This window comes from Vigna unguiculata, chromosome 7 (genome assembly GCF_037176805.1).
Source record: "Vigna unguiculata cultivar grain cowpea cultivar isolate G323 ecotype 2 chromosome 7, ASM3717680v1, whole genome shotgun sequence".
NCBI classification, from domain to species: Eukaryota; Viridiplantae; Streptophyta; class Magnoliopsida; order Fabales; family Fabaceae; genus Vigna; species Vigna unguiculata.
The window spans coordinates 3,149,669-3,168,656 of NC_140798.1; the positions used below are offsets into that span (position 1 = coordinate 3,149,669).

The 18,988-nt window shown below is 29.4% G+C and overlaps 2 protein-coding genes across 2 annotated transcripts; one reads left to right on the plus strand and one right to left on the minus strand.

Annotated features, from left to right (window-relative positions):
• The first annotated feature begins 3,534 nt into the window (after window positions 1-3,534).
• LOC114192096 (zinc finger AN1 and C2H2 domain-containing stress-associated protein 13-like) lies at window positions 3,535-8,492 on the plus strand. The gene is made up of 3 exons (XM_028081676.2): window positions 3,535-3,758; window positions 6,426-7,185; window positions 8,286-8,492. Exons 1-2 carry the CDS (start codon window positions 3,660-3,662, stop codon window positions 7,182-7,184), a joined length of 858 nt encoding a protein of 285 aa, XP_027937477.2. The 5' UTR covers window positions 3,535-3,659; the 3' UTR covers window position 7,185; window positions 8,286-8,492.
• Window positions 8,493-10,800: 2,308 nt separating this feature from the next.
• LOC114190801 (uncharacterized) lies at window positions 10,801-14,623 on the minus strand. The gene is made up of 2 exons (XM_028079845.2): window positions 11,777-14,623; window positions 10,801-11,424 (listed from the first exon to the last, which is right to left on the minus strand). The coding sequence occupies exons 1-2, from the start codon at window positions 14,133-14,135 to the stop codon at window positions 11,093-11,095; spliced, it is 2,691 nt and encodes an 896-aa protein (XP_027935646.2). The 5' UTR covers window positions 14,136-14,623; the 3' UTR covers window positions 10,801-11,092.
• Window positions 14,624-18,988: the final 4,365 nt, after the last annotated feature.

Consider the following 18,988-nt stretch of genomic DNA (forward strand, 5'->3'; position numbering starts at 1 on the left):
CACTGTGGATAAGTTTTTCTATTGTTTGGGTACCCTATGTCTTGGAGCTAAAATAAGTAAATAGTGGTGACACTATCAACATGTGAAACAAACTATATTGTAGCTTGTTTAACAATTTGTCAAGTATTATGGTTATGCTCATTGTTTAATGAATTGAAGATGTATCACTACAAGAAATTCGCTTATTATTTACGCCAGTTTTTCGTAGGTAATGTTCTGTTTTCGTAGGTAATGCAATTTTATCTACGAATTACCTACGAAGCAAATTTCGTAGGTATTGAGCTGGTAGGTAACTTTATCTACGAAATTCTGGCTTCGTAGATAAATTACCTACGAATATTATCTACGAAAAGAGTACGTAGATAATTATCTACGAACATGAGTTATCTACGAAAATTGTTGTGGATAATTTACAACTAGAGTTATCTACGAAATATTTCGTAGGTAACTTATCTACAAAAATTGTCATGGGTAATTTATCTGCGATATTCTGCATATATAATTTACCAACGAAAATCTTCGTAGGTAAGTTATCTACGAACACTGTCGTAGGTAACTATCTCCAACATTCTGCATGTGTAAATTACTTACGAAGATCTTCGTAGGTAATTATCTACGACAGACTTCGTAGGTAATTTACATATGAAACTTTTCATAGGTAATGTTATCATATTATAAAAAAATTTAAAATAATTTTAATTTCTAAAAATTATTATTAAATATTTTAACATATATTAATTGATGTCAGCACTCACATCTAAACTCTACATGTAAACAATGCAGTAGACAATTTTGTCTACTTAATTATAACTCAAAAGATTCTAAAATAGAAAATATAGTAGTTTTATATCATAGACAAGAGAAGTGATGTCTAGACATAAAAGTTGGCCTTGGCCTCCACCTGTAGATCCTACAAACATCCCAACATTCAAATAACACATCAAGTATAACAACATAGTTTTCCAAAGGTTTAACACCATTCATATCATCACATCAAAACATTAAAAACTACAAATATAAAATAAAGTAGATAACACAGATTAAGAAACTAACAAATAATCTACATAGGTCGAGTCCTACAATTTAAAAACTAACTAATTTTACCCTTAGTTCAACAAGTCCTACAATTACAAACCTAACTAATAATCTACATAATGAGAAGAGTTTTGTCCATGATGGTGGTCCCTCTCCCGAGCATCATCTTGGTTTGGGTGAGGGTTCGAGAGTGAGGTGAGGGTTCGAGCGAGGTGATGGTTCGAGAGTGAGGGTTCGAGCGAGGTGAGGGTTCGAGAGAGATGGGACGGAGTGTGGAGGTTTAAGGTGACTATGGAGGTTTTCGATGACAGAGTATTTCCGGTGGGTGTGAGGGTTCGAGAGTGAGGTGAGGCTTCGAGCGAGGTGAGGGTTTGAGAATGAGGTGAGGGTTCGAGCGAGGTGAGGGTTCGAGAGTGAGGTGAGGTTTCGAGGTTTCTTTCTGACTTAGAAAAAAAAAAGTTGTCTGGGTAATACAAAGTAAGTTTAAAATATTATATTTTTAATAAAAAATAATATAATTTTTACATATGAAATATTTCATAGATAAAGTTTTTTAAAATAATTTTTATATATATTTTTTATGATATTTGTTATCTATGCCAAATTTCACCAGTAACACTTTGTAGAAATGTTTTTCACCAAAGTGAGTCATGATTATTTACGAAATTTTCGTACGTAATTTACTTTTCTTTTACCTACGAACTATTACATTATCTACGACTACTCTTCGTAGATAAAATAAAATTATCTACGAAAAATATTTCGTAAATAAATATTCATAGATAATGACCAATTTTCTTGTAATGTATGCTGATAATACTGTATAATTATCGGTGGACAATAAATCAGCCATAGATTTGGCCAAAAATCCAATGTCTCATTATAGAAACAAATATATATAGACATCAAGTTTCATTTCTTCAAGATCAAGTCATCAAAGATATGATCAAACTAAAGCATTGCATGATAGAAGTGTAACTGGCTGATATTATGACTATGACTTTAAAGATCAAAAGATTGAAAGAGTTAAGAAAGTCAATATAGTTGATTTTCATTTGTAAATTTTGAACCAAAGAAGGTGTTAAAAATGTAATTCAAACCCTTTGTGAGTTATATGTAGTTACTTTAGTCAATTTTACAATTTTATAAACTATTTTATTTAAAACATTGTAACTATTGTGATGTGTGCATTAACAAAATCAACTTTTTCTGTTTTTTTTTTTTTTTTGCATTTCACTCCTCTTACACTAACAACTTGACGTCCTTGAACTATTTTAAATCTTCTTAGCATGAGCACACTTTCATGCATTTAACAAATTATAAAGTAAATCAAATCTAAAATTTAATAATAAAATAAGATAAATTTGTAAGGGTCCAGTAGTTTCATTAATATATAATTTTGAATTTTATAAAATTTTAATTAGATATTTCCTATTCTAATATTTGTAAATTAATCATTTCATTAAATTGTCATTTAATGGTAATTATATGTTATTATGTTGATACATTGATATACTTTATTTATAATCGAATAATATGTTTATAATAGGATAAAACTATTTAATTTCAAATACATTATAAGATGAATCTAAAATTAATTTTATAAAAAGAGGAAAGTTATATACTATTTCAATATTAACCGAACGCATTTAAAACACGTTAAATAAATTTAAACAAAATTTAATTAAATTAAATTTACGCGAAAGACAAGAGACTAAAAATTATAAAAAAACTAATTTCAATCCAAAAATTAAAAATCAATAATATATTTAATCTTAAAAACTATAAATAATTAAGCAAAATAATAAAAATACAATAAAAGAAGAATATATATATATATATATATATATATATATATATATATATATTATATTTATATTTTATTTTGGTGTCTATATTTTTATTTCTAATTTTACTTTTCAATATTTTTTTAATTAAAATAATTATTTTAATATTTTTACTTTTTCGGTAATCACTACGTTAGATTTAACTGTTTCATTAATTTAATTATTTTTAAACTAAAATTAGTATCTCTATTAAAAAAAATTATATACAGTTACATAAATATTTATAATAAAAATTAAAAAATATTAAATTTACTTTTAAAATTACAAAAAGTGAACACAAATCGCATGTGCTTTTACTTGTATATAGAGTAGAAATATCCCTTTTTGGTGTTCACACTCTTATTTTCAATCCTACACTTTAATAAATAATAATTTTTTAAATTAAAATAACTATCTTATTATTTTTACCTTTTAAATAATTATTTTGTTAAATTTAACTATTTTCTTTATTATTTATTTTTAAATTAATCATTTTTAAACTAAAATAAATATCTTTAATAAAAGAATTATTATAAAATAAATAATAAAATATTTATAATAAAATTAAAAAATTGAACTTGTAGTGCATCAGTTTTTACCGGTATATATAAAATTTATTTTTTTAAAGATAAAATAGATAAATATATACATAATTTAGAATGGAATTAGATGGGTTTTTGAGAGGGGTCAAGGTCAGCATAGGAAGACTCCTTCTCCTTCTTTTCCCTTCCTCTTCCCACCAACCTTCATTCTCTGCTCAATTTCATTTTCCTTTTCTTGTGTTTGCAAGTGTGTTGGATGGGAACGCCGGAATTCCCAGATCTGGGAAAGCACTGTTCGGTCTCTGATTGCAAGCTGATCGATTTCTTGCCCTTCACCTGTGATCGCTGCCACCAGGTTCTTCCCTTTCTATATCTTTGATTTCCCCCCAAAAGTGAATTTTTCAATTGACTTACGCCTAATGCTGTAATTTGATTGAGTTCTTGTATTACATGAACTATGAGAACAAACCTATTGGACTATTCATCTGGGTATGTGTTTTTTCCAATTTATTTTAATACTGTTATTCTATAAACTACCTTTTGATCTGATCCATCGTGTCATTTTTTCTTTGCTGGCATAATCTGTAGCTAATTGGGCGAAAGTCTATTTACCTATATTGACCAATTTAATTTTTAAAGAATTATGGTGATGAGAGGAGAAGTTGCTTTTGTGATGAAAAGCTTTGAAAGGATGGGCTTGTTTTTAATTTTATGTTGAAGTAGGGATGGGAAGTTGGCTAGTTGTACAACTGTGCAGAGTTGAAACAATTCAAGAAAAGTGCAGAGGAAGTGGCTTCCAGAATTAGGAATGGAAGTAAAAGTAGTTATATAAACTACGGGAAAAGTGGCAATGATGTAAGAGCGGGAGACAAAAGAGGTGGGAATGGTAGGCTCCTTGTTGTTGTAGCTTATGGTTGTTAGGAATTTAAGTTGAGATGGAAGTCTCGCATGGGATAAAAAATGAGTAAGATGAACAATATATAAGTAGAAGAATCCATAAATTTATTGTCTTAAGGTTTTGGGTTAAAAGTAGTATCTTGGTTTCTTATATAGGTTTGTTCATAACTCTTTGGTACCGAATCTTCCTGGTGTTTCTCCTCCAAAAACCTCACAGTGGTATCAAAGTCAATGGTTCATCTTAGTTTTGGTTTGGACGAGTATGGTATAAAGTAGGTGAAAAATTTTAAAGTTGAAGAGTTCTTTGTATCGAAAGTCTTCCATTTCAGGAAAGTGTATACTATGGTAGAACGGTGGTACAAAGGAATAGTCACCACTGAGATACTCGTGCTTGAAAGGGAGGTATTCCGGTGTGGAAAGACTCACACTTGAAGAAGAGATTGTGAAGAATTCAAGGTGAGTTGGAAGTTCCACATTGGATAAAAGTAAGTAAGATGAACAATATATGAGTAGAAGGACTTATAAATCTATTGTCTTAAGGTTTTCGATTGAAAGTGGTGTTCTGATCTCTTATATGAATTTGTTCACGATGCATTGGTGTTGAATCTTCTTGGTATCTCCCCTTGAAAAACCTAACAATGGTTAGTTATAGGATCAGACTTGGTGCAATTTTATGGGCATTTTTGGGTTTTAAATAGAAGTTTAAACCAATGCCAACTGTTATCGTGGGGTTACCTTCAATTATAACTTGAAAATAGCACTAATAGAACTAAGGAATTGCTTCTTAGTATTGTTATTTTTATTTCCATGACCCTCAAATTCAACTAAAGAAAAATACCATTATATATATGTGTGTGAAAAGGGGTGCTGTAAACTTTCTAACAATTGTTATTGAACTTTGAGTTGACTTGTAGATCCTTATAAGTTTACAATTAGTTAGAGAAAATGAGTTAACTCACTATTGAAGTCTTTTATTTGGTAAACGTAGGTATACTCATTAAACTTGTATAAACGCTTGAGTCAAGAACTGAGTCAATAAGTCAATAAGTTTAACTAACTATTGTGACAATGCTTTAAATGAACCATATATAGCTTTTGAAGCTAATGTTGACATTTTATTGGGATCAAATTATTTGAAGAAATTAACTCTGTTAACTCTTTTTTTAAAATGTTTTCCCCATAGAAATTTTTGTTTTTATAAATTTATGTATGATTCAATCATTTAGGTAGTTTAGTATTGTAGTTGGATACTTTGTTTTATTGTGGAGCTGAAATGTTGAGTTGTTGTTGTGTTAAAAGTATAGTTATCAGAATCTTTCTATTCATGAATGAATATGTTCAAATTCAAATCATTGATATGAATCGTTCAATTCATTGTTTTTCCACCAATTCCCATGAAAAGAATTGAAAAGTCATATAAACTTAAATTGTTAAATGAAAAGGAATTGATGCAACACTTCTAAACTTAACTTATCTTATCTTACTGTTCCACTACTTATGTTTGTCTCCCACTCATTCAATGTGTTATTTAGTCATTTAATTTGTTCTATTTTTCTTAAATAAAGGATTTATAAACTCAGATATAACTAATAATTTTGCTCTAAAAATTTTGAATGAACACTACACATCGTTCGGACGATGTACTGTGATTCACAGTTCAAAAATTAGCTTCATGATTCACGATTTGATAAGATAACCTTGGTTGAAAGTATATACATTTATGTTATCAATAGGTTGTGTTTGAATATTATTTCTTACATTTTGTAGACTCAAGAGTCAATTCTGCAGTAGCTCCATGAGTTTAGGTTACTCTTAACTTTCACACAGTCATATTTTAAACTTCTAAATTTTAACTCAGCTTAAAACTTTTGCGCCCCTCAAAAGTCAGTTTTGCGTAAATTCTGCTACTGCAATTTTCTGTTTTGTTTGGTTAAGTATTAATAATTTTTCATTGGTTCTGAGTAGCACATAAACTTTTGGGTTAATGCATGAAACACTGTTCTGATTATTGATTTTCTCTGGTGACTGGGAATTTATCTGGGTGTGGAATTATGGATTATTATTCCACCTGCGCTCGTTTTAAGAGCTTTTTGTTTGATCAAACTTATCAGCAAAATCTTTGCAGGTGTATTGTTTGGAGCACAGAGGTTATATTAAACATCAGTGTCCAAAAGCAGACAAGAAAGATGTTACTGTAGTTGTATGTCCACTTTGCGCTAAAGGAGTTCGCTTAGTTCCAGATCAAGATGCAAATATAACTTGGGAGAATCATGTCAACACTGACTGTGACCCATCGAACTATGACAAAGTCACGAAGAAGAAAAAATGCCCTGTCCCAGGGTGCAGAGAGATATTAGGATTCTCAAACACAATTAAGTGCAGGGACTGCAATGTAGACCATTGTTTAAAGCATCGGTTTGGACCTGATCATAAATGTCCTGGTCCCAGAAAAATGGAAACAAGTTTTTCATTCAGGAATCTTTTGAATGTGAGTAAAAAACAGGAATCCAAACCCCAGCCAAGTTCATCTGCATCATCTAGATGGTCTTCAGGCTTTCTTAATGCAGTTTCTAACATTCGATCATCAGCAGAGGCTGGTGTGTCGAAGTTGAGTGAAGCTAACCAAGGCTGGTGGAAAGCATCAGGTGGGGTGGGAGCTAGCCAGAGTAGTGGTCAAGTGGAGCAATGCCCTCAGTGTGGTGCCAAGTTTTCCTCTGTTACTGCTTTGGTGGACCATGTGCAAAAAGTTCATGAAAGGAGTGGCAACCGATCTGCACCAAAGGTTACAATTGATGCTTGCCCTAAGTGTAGCAGAGGATTTCAGGATCCTGTTGCCCTTGTGGAACATGTTGAGAGGGATCATGGTGGCAATTCTAGATCATAAGGTATGGAGTTGGTATTTTTTATTGAATGAATTATACCGAGAAGAAAATGCATTTTTTTATGGCAATTCTGGATGAGTAGTTTTGTTAACATGAATTGAATTTGAATACATTTTAGAGTGTAAACATTGTCATACAATCATGGATCACATATGATTAAAATTTGTTGACTTCTGTTATAGTTACTTTAAAAGTCTTGACTGATAGGATACAAATCCTTACACTCGTAGCATATATATCAAAATTAAACTTCATAATCAAAGTGTGGATATGAATTTGAAGATGCTTCTTTACTTATTTGTATCTATGCCTCGGGATTGGCTTGGCTGACGGATTCATTTGATTTCTCAATTATTTTTTATGTTTTGAATCACACTGACCTCTTCAATGGATACTATCAGTAATTGCAAATTTGTCAGGGATTTGCAGGATCAATTCAATCGATAGTGATGTACATTTTTTTTCTGACTAACTTTGTTGGGACCGGCCTGAATTTTCGAAATCTCGAATTTCTCGTTTAGAAATTAGAATGGAAATGCAAGTTCTCGAATTTCACTTCACACTCATTTTGTGGAAGCAGTGGCGGACCTCACTTTGTTCCTACATACCCTCTTTTTCTCCTTTTTTCATGTGAAGAGATTAATTCCCATTAACAAGATTTGCTGTGTGCATAATAAAGGGTGCGTGTTTGGTAAAAGCCAATTGTTAAGCTAGTTGAAGCTTACAAGCTAGAAGTTGGAAACTGAAGAGTTAAAGATTTACAAGTAAATGAATTGAAATATTATCAGTAATGAATGAAATAGCTGATCGATATAATGAAATATTTGGTTCTGAGATATTTTTTTTCCAATTCTGAGTTAAAATGATATTTCAAATACATTAATTAGGATAACAATGAAAAAATAAAAGTTCGTGTTTTATAAGCTAATTTATTTTGATAAACTATTCAAGTAATTCATGAAAAAACTATGGAACTTACTAAAACAAATTCGTGTACCAAAAGAGCTTCAAATAAGTTAGTGAAATAATATACAAGTTATTTAAGTTAACAATGATAGTAGGAGAGTTGTATAAGCTGATTCTTATTGATTTTGTTATGCCAGGTTGTATTGCTGATGGAGCTCAAAGAAGAAGGAATGAAATATAGAAGAGAGATCACAGAATAGATTTTAGAGTTTTTTCCCCCTGAAATATCGATTTTTATGAACCCTTGTTTTATTTTTGTCAAAGGAACTTGGATTGAAAATTCAAAGGTATGCACTGTACCACAAACAACACAGATAAGAAATACAAGGTACACCTTGGGCCAACTCACTAACTCATATTAACAATCCTAAGTTTGACCAAAATAATATTAAATAAAATAAAACATTATTTAAGTAAAAGAGGGTTTTATATTAGTTCATCTTAACTTGTGTTACCATCAATACTCCTTTAAAATTCTTTTAAGAGTTCAACTAAGAAATAATTTTATAATTTAGTACATAAATCACTTTTAGTTACATTGAATATATAAATAATTCCTGAATTTCCTTTTTAATTTTTTCAAGAGATCAAGAACTCTGCTATGACTTTTAGGTACAAAACGAAATAAATATATAGAAAGATAACTCTCATAAAGATAATATATCCATATGACTATCTTACATGCTCTCCATTTAAAAAAATATATATCAAAAAATTTAATTTAAAATTCTTACTGTATATCTTTTAAATATTAAAAAAAATGTATATAGTTCTTATGGTTAGCTTATTTTATAAATTTAATTTCTCTAATATTATTAAAAAAATATTTAAATTAAATTTAGATTAGATTATTATTATCTTTTATCATTCAACTAAATTTTCCTATTTAAATTAATTGTCTTTTTTTTTTTAATTGTTGGAAACCATACTACAATATGTATGCTATTGCTGGATAAGCCTGATGAGGCTTACGGTGGGCCGGGATAAAAGAGTTAGACTATTGCTTCCTGCACTCCCATATTCATTTCTACACATCACCAACACTATCACAGTTTCTATCACGTTTATTGTGCGCAAAGGAAGAAGAAAAAGAAAGAAAATGCTGCAGAGGGAAAAGAAGAGAGAACAAGTAGAAAAGGACTTGTTCCGGAAAGTCTTTTTCCAGAAAATATTTCATGTATTCTAGATAGCTCTTTTAGACATTTTAAGAGTTTCGGAAAGTTTTCTTTGAAAATCTCATTCCGAAAATTTTATTAAAGAACATACGAAATATGTTCTCCAAATTTTATTCCAAAAATTACGTTTTGGAAATTTTGTTTCAGAAATTTAGTTTTGAAAATCCCGAAATCCCGAAAAGTTTGTAAAATATGTAGTTCGGAAGTCACTTTTTCAGATGAATGGTTATTTCAAAAGTTTGAGGGGTTCACAAAGAAATTGTGCGGAGTATATAAAGTAAAATCTTAATGGTTATTTTTCATTTTTGTATTTTATGATTCATTTCGGCCTTTTCTTATTGCACCACATGATAATTCATTTAATTGCACCCCTATATTTAGAGTAAAAGGCTAAAATATCCTCCTCGTTGCATCATTTTACCTCTGTCGTCGCTGTTGCTACCATTATCACAGTTACCTGCAACTACACCTTTGTTCTTCACCGCTGCACTCCTTAAGAGAAGGAAGAAGAAAAAATAAGTTTGTTTCAAGAAAATCGTTCCTAAAGATATCGTAAATATTCTGGAAAGCCGGTTCCAAAAATTTTGGTATGAAAAACTTATTCCAAAATGTATTTCATGTTTCTTCAAAAAATTGTTTCAAGACGTTTGTTCCAAAAACCTCGTTCTACACAGGATCATACATATTCTAAGAAAATTATTCTAAAAATTTTAAGGTTAAATATGTTTTTTTATCTATTTGGAATTAGTCCCTCGTTAAAACTTTTGACCAATTTAGTCTTTCATCTTTAAAAATGCGTAAATTTAGTTCTTTTAATCACATTTTGTAAAGTTTATTTAGAGTTTCAAACGTGTTTTATGATAATATTTGAGTTAGCATTAAAGCGAAAATAGTTCAAACGATATAAACAATTCAAATACTATCATGAAATAGAAGATAAACTTAACAATATCTGGTTAATGATTAAAAAACTAAATTTATACATTTTTAAATATAAAAGACTAAATTAATTAAAAATTTAAAAAAAAATCAATTTTAAATTTCAATGAAACTTGAATTACACAAATATATTTAATCTTGAAATGCATATTTGAATATCCATTCCATTTGTTTAAGAAAAAGATATTCCAAAAATTTTATTATAGAAATCCCGTTTTAAAAATTTTATTCCAAAAGTTATATTTTAAAAGTTTCGAAAACTTGTTCCAGAAGATTCCTAGAACAGATAATGATTATTTTAAAATAATGGGATAAAAAAGAAAAAACCTCCATTTTTTGCGGCCGGGTGATGAACCAGTCTCACTCAATCGATCGAGTCGAGTGAGCTTGTGTTTTCCGATCTGAATAATTTTATTTTTATCTCACCAAAAAAAATTATGAAAAAGCATTCCTTTATTTTCACTAATCTCTTTTCTTCAAATTTGATTTTCAGATCAACACAACTCTTTCATAATAAGGCAATAACATGACATTCAACTAAATATAAAGTCAAATGGATGCCATACATCTCAAACAGAATCCAACATAGTGCTTTATTGACTCAAACCACTTAACCTAGAAAGCTAAACACAATCCATTCTGTCATCATCATCTCTGATATCAGAGTGATTACACAGAAAAAGGATTTTTCATCTTCTCCCTTCAAATTCAAATGCAAAATAAACAAACCAAGGTTCTTTATTTTTGTAATTTTTTTCTTAACAACTGAAAAACAAAAAGACAGACACCACTTTATTAAGGTTTATTCTTACTCTCCACTGCAGGGTAGATCATGCGACATAGACATCAACAGGGTTCCTTATTTGTCGAAGCATTCCCGCAAGGTTGATCATCTGTGGTCGGATTATTGGCCTGTTGTCAGTGCACAGCATCGCCAATTTCAGAGTACCAAGCATTTCATTCCTCCAACCATCGCACTCCGAGCTAAGCGTTGCATCCATTATCTCCTCTGGAGATTCACCTCTTTCTGCAGCTTCATGAACCCACTTCACCAGCTCTACACCTTCATCAATGGCTGTTCTGGAAGTTATCATCTCCAGAAGAATCACACCAAAGCTATAAACATTTCCAGATTCTGTCACTTGCATTGTGTATGCATATTCTGCACCAAAGAACAACCACAATAGTTACTTACAATCATGCCAAACATTATATTCAATACATAGAACAAAGTTGTAACCTTTCTCAAGAGGGTAGGAACAAATTCATGTAAGAATCAAAATGCATTACATTTTCAGTGTTTGAATGCTATACCTCATTTTGAACCAACACAGGACAAGATCCACTGCATTTTAGAAAATACAAGGCACAGAACTACCTCCATGAAAACGTAGAAACTAGAATGAACTTTGATGAAAACATTTTTTAATATGAGAACTACAACAATATTTTGATCTAGTTTAAACATTAGTAGCAAGAAAACATGGAAGATTGGATGTTAGAAAGTAGTATACCTGGTGGAACGTAACCGAAAGAACCAACATATGGGATAATACTAGAACTTTCTTTAGTTTGATCTAGGAACTTTGATATTTCGATGTCCCCGATCAGTGCATTCAGATTTGCATCTAGAAGAACATTGCTAGAAGAAATGTCGTGGTGGATCATTGTCTTACTATGAAGGAAACCCAAACCATTTGCCACTTCAATTGCAATAGAGATTCTAGCAGGCCAATCGAGCTCATATGCAGGTTGCATTGCAGGTTCATGAAGAAGTTGAGCCAGTGTTCCACGGGATATGTACTCATAAATGAGAAGAGCAAATTTATTACAAATGACATATCCAACGGGTTTCATTAAATTTTCATGGTTCAGTTTTCTAAGCCTTTGAAGCTCTGCAACGATCTTGTTGTGTTGCTGCATCATTGTCATGTCCATAGGGAACATTTTCCTTACAAATAAGACTATCCCAGAGGGCATCAATGCCTTGTAAACTGCACTGAAATTTCCACTGCTAACCTTATTCGATTCATCACGAGTTGCTTCAACAACCGCGCCAAGGTCTACTTCTTCTGTTAGATTGTTAGCAAAAACTTCTCGTGATATTATATATGGTTTGGTATCGGTTTCACCACCTTCTATTATCTCAGGAACATTTGGTACTTGCCTTCGACACATTCTGTTTACAAAGACAGTTGAAGCAAATAACACAAAAGCCAGAAGAATTGGTCCAAGTATATATATTATGGTTACGTAAGAAATTCCATTATTGTTTCCCACAGCTGCATAATGATGAGGATTATCTTGATCTTCACATGTAGTGTTCAATGGCGCCCCGCAGAGCCCTTTGTTGCCCAAATAACTTGAAGCAGGATTGAGCAGGAATGCTGCAGACTTTGGCAATGGACCACTGAGCTGATTATTTGATATGTTAACGACAACCAAGTTCAACAACTTGATAAATGTTTCTGGGATCTTACCTGAGAGATTATTGTTGGAAAGATCCAGAGAGCCAAGTTTGTTTATTCTTCCTAATTCTGGGTGCAATTTTCCTTCAAGATGGTTGTAGCTCAAATTTAAGGCTATCTCCAAGTTATGCATGTGACCAATCTGAGAGGGAATGGTTCCTGTCAGATCGTTACTCCCCAACTGCAATTCAACAAGTTCTCTACACCTTCCCATTTCATGAGGGATCAATCCTCTTAAGAAATTCTGATTCAAACGCAGCTTCTGCAACTGAGCGGTGCCACAGATTTCATTTGGTATTGTTCCGTTGAACCTGTTATTGCTTAAGTCAACAATCTTAAGACTTTTGATCTGCAGAATCGGTTCTGGAATATCTCCAGAAAGGATATTTTCAGAAAGCATCAGCACCTGCAGGTTCATAAGCTTTCCAAACTCTGGTGAAATTTTTCCAGCAAGCCCATTTGAGGCCAGGTTCAAGAAGGTGAGATTATAACACAGAGAAAATTCTGATACTAACTCACCAGAAAGATTATTATGGTCAGCTTCAAAATAAGCAAGGCTAGTGAGGTTTCCAACACTCTTAGGAATGTTACCTTGTAGATTATTGTTTCCAATTCGAACACTGAGAAGGGTTTGACAGTTCCCGATTTCCTCCGGAATTTCACCACTCAAGTTGTTCTGAGTGAGGATCAGGACTTGTAGCTTCCATGCAGAAAAGAGGCTTGCTGGTATAGGACCTTCAAGGTGGTTTGTATGCAGGTTTAGTGTTTTAAGCTCAGAAATGAATCCCAGATCATCTGGAATCATTCCATTGAAATGATTCTCATAAGCAGCAAAAACTCTCAGATTGGTCCAGTGCCTCACCCAAGATGGTATCAAACCACTCAGATGATTGTTGTAAATTTGAAATTCCTGCAAACTCTCAAGGCCTTGAAGTTCCTTAGGCATCTCTCCCACCAGCATGTTATTGGAAAAGTTCAATGTTTTGAGGCGTTTGAGGCGTCCAAATCCTATTGGAATTGAACCTTCAAACTTGTTTGAAGACAGGTCAAGATATTCAAGATGGGATAAATTTCCAAAAGCATTAGGAATCATCCCTTGAAAGTTGTTGTTTGAAAGGTCAAGCCACTTCAAAGCTTTGAGCATGGAAATTGAACTTACATCACCTCCAAGATTCTGCTTAGAGAGTGACAGACTCTCCACCAGTGAGCGATGGCCACAGGTGACACCGTTCCAGGAGCAGTAATCTGAGTTGGTGGCATTCCACCCAGGAACTCTGAGATTTTTGTTGATGGAAAATAGTATAGTTTGTTCCTGCAACTCAGCATCCACAAGCAGAGATTTTGACAGAAACAAAGTAAGCAGAAAAGGCAACAAGCTAAGAATTCTCATCACTGAAAACACCATCTTCACAGAAAAAAAGAAAGATCTTTTCTTGAAGATGTGAATTCACAAGACTTTGTTGAGGGAAGAAAAAGTGGTTTTGTAAGCTTTCACTGGATAATTGAGTAACCCACAATGAAAAGGTCTAGAGATACCCCCCTTTTAAAATGGTTTCAAAATGCATGTGATGGTAATGTGGACGGAAGGATTTTGAGAATTACAAGACGATCAAGCCAGTCCAAGGAATTGCTTAGCAAGAAAAAGAGATAACAGTGAAAGAAACAAAAGGTGGTTACATTACCAACACCATAAATTGCATGTTTTGGTGCAGATGTGAGGAAAGGAATGGAAAAGCAGAAGAAGCAAAAAAGTGACAAAATGAAAGAGAGAACTGAAATCACATAATACAAGGTTGGCACAGGACCAGGTGCTAGTTGTTTTCTCTGTCTCGTAGGCAGAGAAAGAAGGAAAATGTTTGGCTTCACGATAAACAAGAAACAAGGGGTGATATGAAAGAATGCAAGTTGTACAAAGCTCTTTGTATGGTTTATCAGGGTGGTGGAGCTTGTATCATTCTACAACAAGAGTTCATTATAAGATTAACATCTTCTAATTCTTAATTATATAAAAAAAAAAAATAGAATCTTTCTCTTGTAAGTGACAAACTTGTTACTATCCCTCGACTCTTGAAATCATTACAGATGAGGGGCCACACATTACACATTACAATGCGATTTCAAAAAAATTTCAGTTTCAACTTCTTTAATAAAAACAATTTTAAATAATATTATCGATATTTTCATTATGTGTTATTAGTATAAATTAATATATGAAAATATCTATTTGCAAATAACTTATGCTATATGCAACACTTCTATATGTCTCTGATCTATATCATTGCTACATAGGTTTTTCTTCTTTGTGTGCACAATTTTTTTTCTAGCTTTACCATTTTAATAACTATGTTTTCAATTCAAATAATTATTATAATTAAAAATTATTTTCCAATTTTATCTTTTTAATAAATTTTTTTACATTTAAATAATTACTCAAACAAATGTTAAATATATTTGTAGTTTTTAAACTTAGACACAATTGAAGTTGGCTATAGTATCTCCAACTTTGATACAATTTTTTTCCAAACCTTCAAATTGAAGTAATTTTAACCCAACGACATTAAATTATTTTTTGTTGTCAAAGAGCTCGAACATTAGTCTAAATATGTTTTGACACGTCAACGAAATTTAACTTTTTTGGGTTAAGAACAAATCTATTCATTTTTTAAGCTTGAAACAAGAATGTATTAAAGTTTGGGACAAAAACTAATTTTAATTCTGTGTCTAAGATTAAGAATTACAAATATATTTAACTTTAATAAAAAAACATGTATATAATAAAATATTATAAAAAATTATCTACTTTTATAATGACTTTTTTATGAAAATTATTGTATAGCATATTAATATTATTTATTTTAATAATTAAAAATTATTTATAGTTTAATGAAACTTTTATTATAATAAACGAAGAGTGAATATTGGCTTTGAATATATATTTTACTTGTATCTATAAATATAATTAATTCTATATGTAAATAAAAATTATAATATTGACGATAACATTTTATTTACACTATTTAAATACTATCTTTAGTTTATAACTAATTATATATATATATATATATATATATATATATATATATATATAACTTAAATATTTGAATTTGAAAAGAAAAAAAAAAGTAGTATTTAAGTTTCTCGCATCAATATAGATGGATAATATTATTTTAAGATAACAGTTACATAGGACATTAATGTGAATAAAACTGATTTTAAATTACTTATATAAGGTTGTGAAATCATTCAGATTTATCGGATTTAGTAAATATAATAAATTTAAGCATAAGAGAAAAAGATTATAGCAAAGTTCTTCTGATTGATAGAACATTCACTTGATTTAGATAATGATAGAGTTTTTGTCGGATCCTTCACAAAATCTTTGTCGGATGGTTCACAGAATCTTTGTCGGATGTTTCACATATTTTCATGCATTTGATCTAAGTACCTAAACACTGAGATTTTGTGGATTTTTTCACCTAAAAAGGGTTTTTTGTCGTTTACGCAAGTAATACATTCACAGTGTGTTCTTCTATAACACGTGTAAGTTTAATTTTTAAATTAAAATTATGTAAATGAATACATATTAATTTTTACTTTTAGAAATATTAAATAATAATTTCAAGTAATGCATTTAAATACTGTAATATAATATTGACATTAATATGAAAAATTCTTAAAACTTATATAATAAATGTTGTTTATTTATATAAAGTAAATATTGTTTAAATTTTTGAAAAAAAAAAATCATAGATAAAAATTAAAATTTAGAATATTTCAAAATAACTAAATAAAGTGATTTCAATTTTTATACAAAAATATTGCTTTATAAAAATCAAAATTAGAATTCACTAATTTTATAAAAAAATGAAAATATAATTAAGCTCAATCTAAATTAAAAACAATTATTATTATAAATTCTTACCCAATTATATTATAAGAATTAGGAAAACATGGAATGAAAACATTAAAAACAATGTAATGTTTTAACACCAAAGTTTGTTTTGGTTTGACCAATGGTGAATTGGTCACCTAATTCCACATCCCTTGTTTAAGTTATATTAGAAATCCATTTAATTCTATTGAAGTCATTCAACACACTCAAATTAACCATACTGAACAAATTATAAATTATAAGAGTGAACTAGGATGATATTTTATGAAAAAAAGAATCAATAAAAAGCAATTTAATTAATCTAAACTGAGTAAATATAATATTGCACATATAGTTATGTATTTATTGTTTAAAATGATGTAACACTCATAAAAATGTGAAAAAAATAATAATAAGGGTAGTGGTCAAGTCAAATTGAACATTTTTAATTAAATAGCATGATATCCTGAATACTAATTACATTCAATAGAACTAAAGAAATTAAATAGTCAAACTAAAACTAACTCAACTTTGACCATCTTCATTACCCTTATTATTCAACGTATGTTCTATTTTGCATTGTATATTTAACTCAATTGTCACACACCATTTATAATGAACTGATTGAAACAAAATTAAAATTTCAGAAGAAAATCATTTGAACATTCTTTTTTCAAACACACCATGAACAAATTCGAAAAAGAAAAAGTAAATATGTCTAACATCTTATCTATATGGTATATTAACTATAAAAAAGTAATTTCTGCATTGGTATAACTAACAAAACAAAATATTAACATAAAAAAAATATGGTGTATGAGAGGTGAGAGGTTTGAACTTTAGAATATGATAATATATTTTTTATGAAAGATTGTTTCTTCTCACCTTCGGTATAAAAAAATCATTATCTAAAATATAAAAAAATAATGCATATAATAATAATAATAATAACAATAATGATTCAGTAAATTATTATTATAAATATTTTTGTATTATTTTCACTTTTAATTGAGTATAGAAGACTTTTATATAAAAATCAATGCATATTCAAATTAGTTTATGTACAGAATTTAAATTAAATTTTTAAAATTATATATAAAACAGTTTACAAATTAGTTCATATACCTCAAGTAATTTTAACTTGTACATTTCATCTTCTTTTTCTGTGTTATTAGTATCTATAAAGAAATTCTATGTATGTATAAGTATTTATGTTTAATAATTAGGTATTTAAAATAAAAAGGAAAATTTGTTATTAAACACATTGGACTGATATGGTAACTAGATTAAGAAGAATATTAAAGGTTATATATATATATATATATATATATATATATATATAACAATTATTCTAATTTAAAAGTGCGTTTCGTGTATTTTCCTGCATATTTGCAGACAATAAATATGTCTTAATTTACATAACAGTTTTGTAAGTTATAGAACAGTTTAAATTTCAGGAGTTTATTTTAAAATCTTAAATCACTTGAAAAATAAGTAAAGTCTCAAGAAGTTAAACTAAAATTTAAATTCGCAATATATAGTTCAGATTTTTAACTGACCAATTTAATTAGCCAAAACTATTCAAAGAAAATAAGAGAAAGTCTAAAGAAATATCATACATGTTACTCAAACAAAAATAAATATATTTTGGAATGAGAAAATTATCCGTCTATGTAATTATTATTATTTTGATAAAAAATCTGCAATTATTAAATTAAGATATCAATATAAATAATATCTTATTTTTTTTAATGATATACATATTTTTATACTTTGTACTCGTCTTAATATTCAACTCATATTCATCTTTGTCCAATTTAAACTACCAAAGTATTTATTGTTTATTAAATAACTTAAAAAAATTATATATATATATATATATATAATTTAGTTTTGTAACCTTTTCTTTTTCTCTTTTGTTTCATACTTTTTTCTTACTCTCTTCTAACTTTTTGATTTGTTTTATATCCACAAGATTTGTTATACCTCTCCAAAGTACTCTTCCTCTAAGTACAATCTTAATTACACATTTTTTATATTTATATATATATATATATATATATATATATATTCAAATTGTGTATTATCAATTTAAATTAATCAAAGAGTATTAGGTCTTACATGTGATTGTTTATACTCCTTTTTTTTAGTATACTTATTTTATGTTTATTTTGCATCAGAATTTTTGACTCTTAATTGGAAGTGTTCAATCACATAGTTCCTTGATTTAATATATATATATATATATATATATATATATATATATATATATATATAATAACTTATCTTTTCTGTTCTCTTTTATCTTTAATCTTTGTTTTATTTGAAAATTTTTTTGTTTTATTAAAATAATTTTCATTATCTCCCAATAGTTCAACTAATTTTAT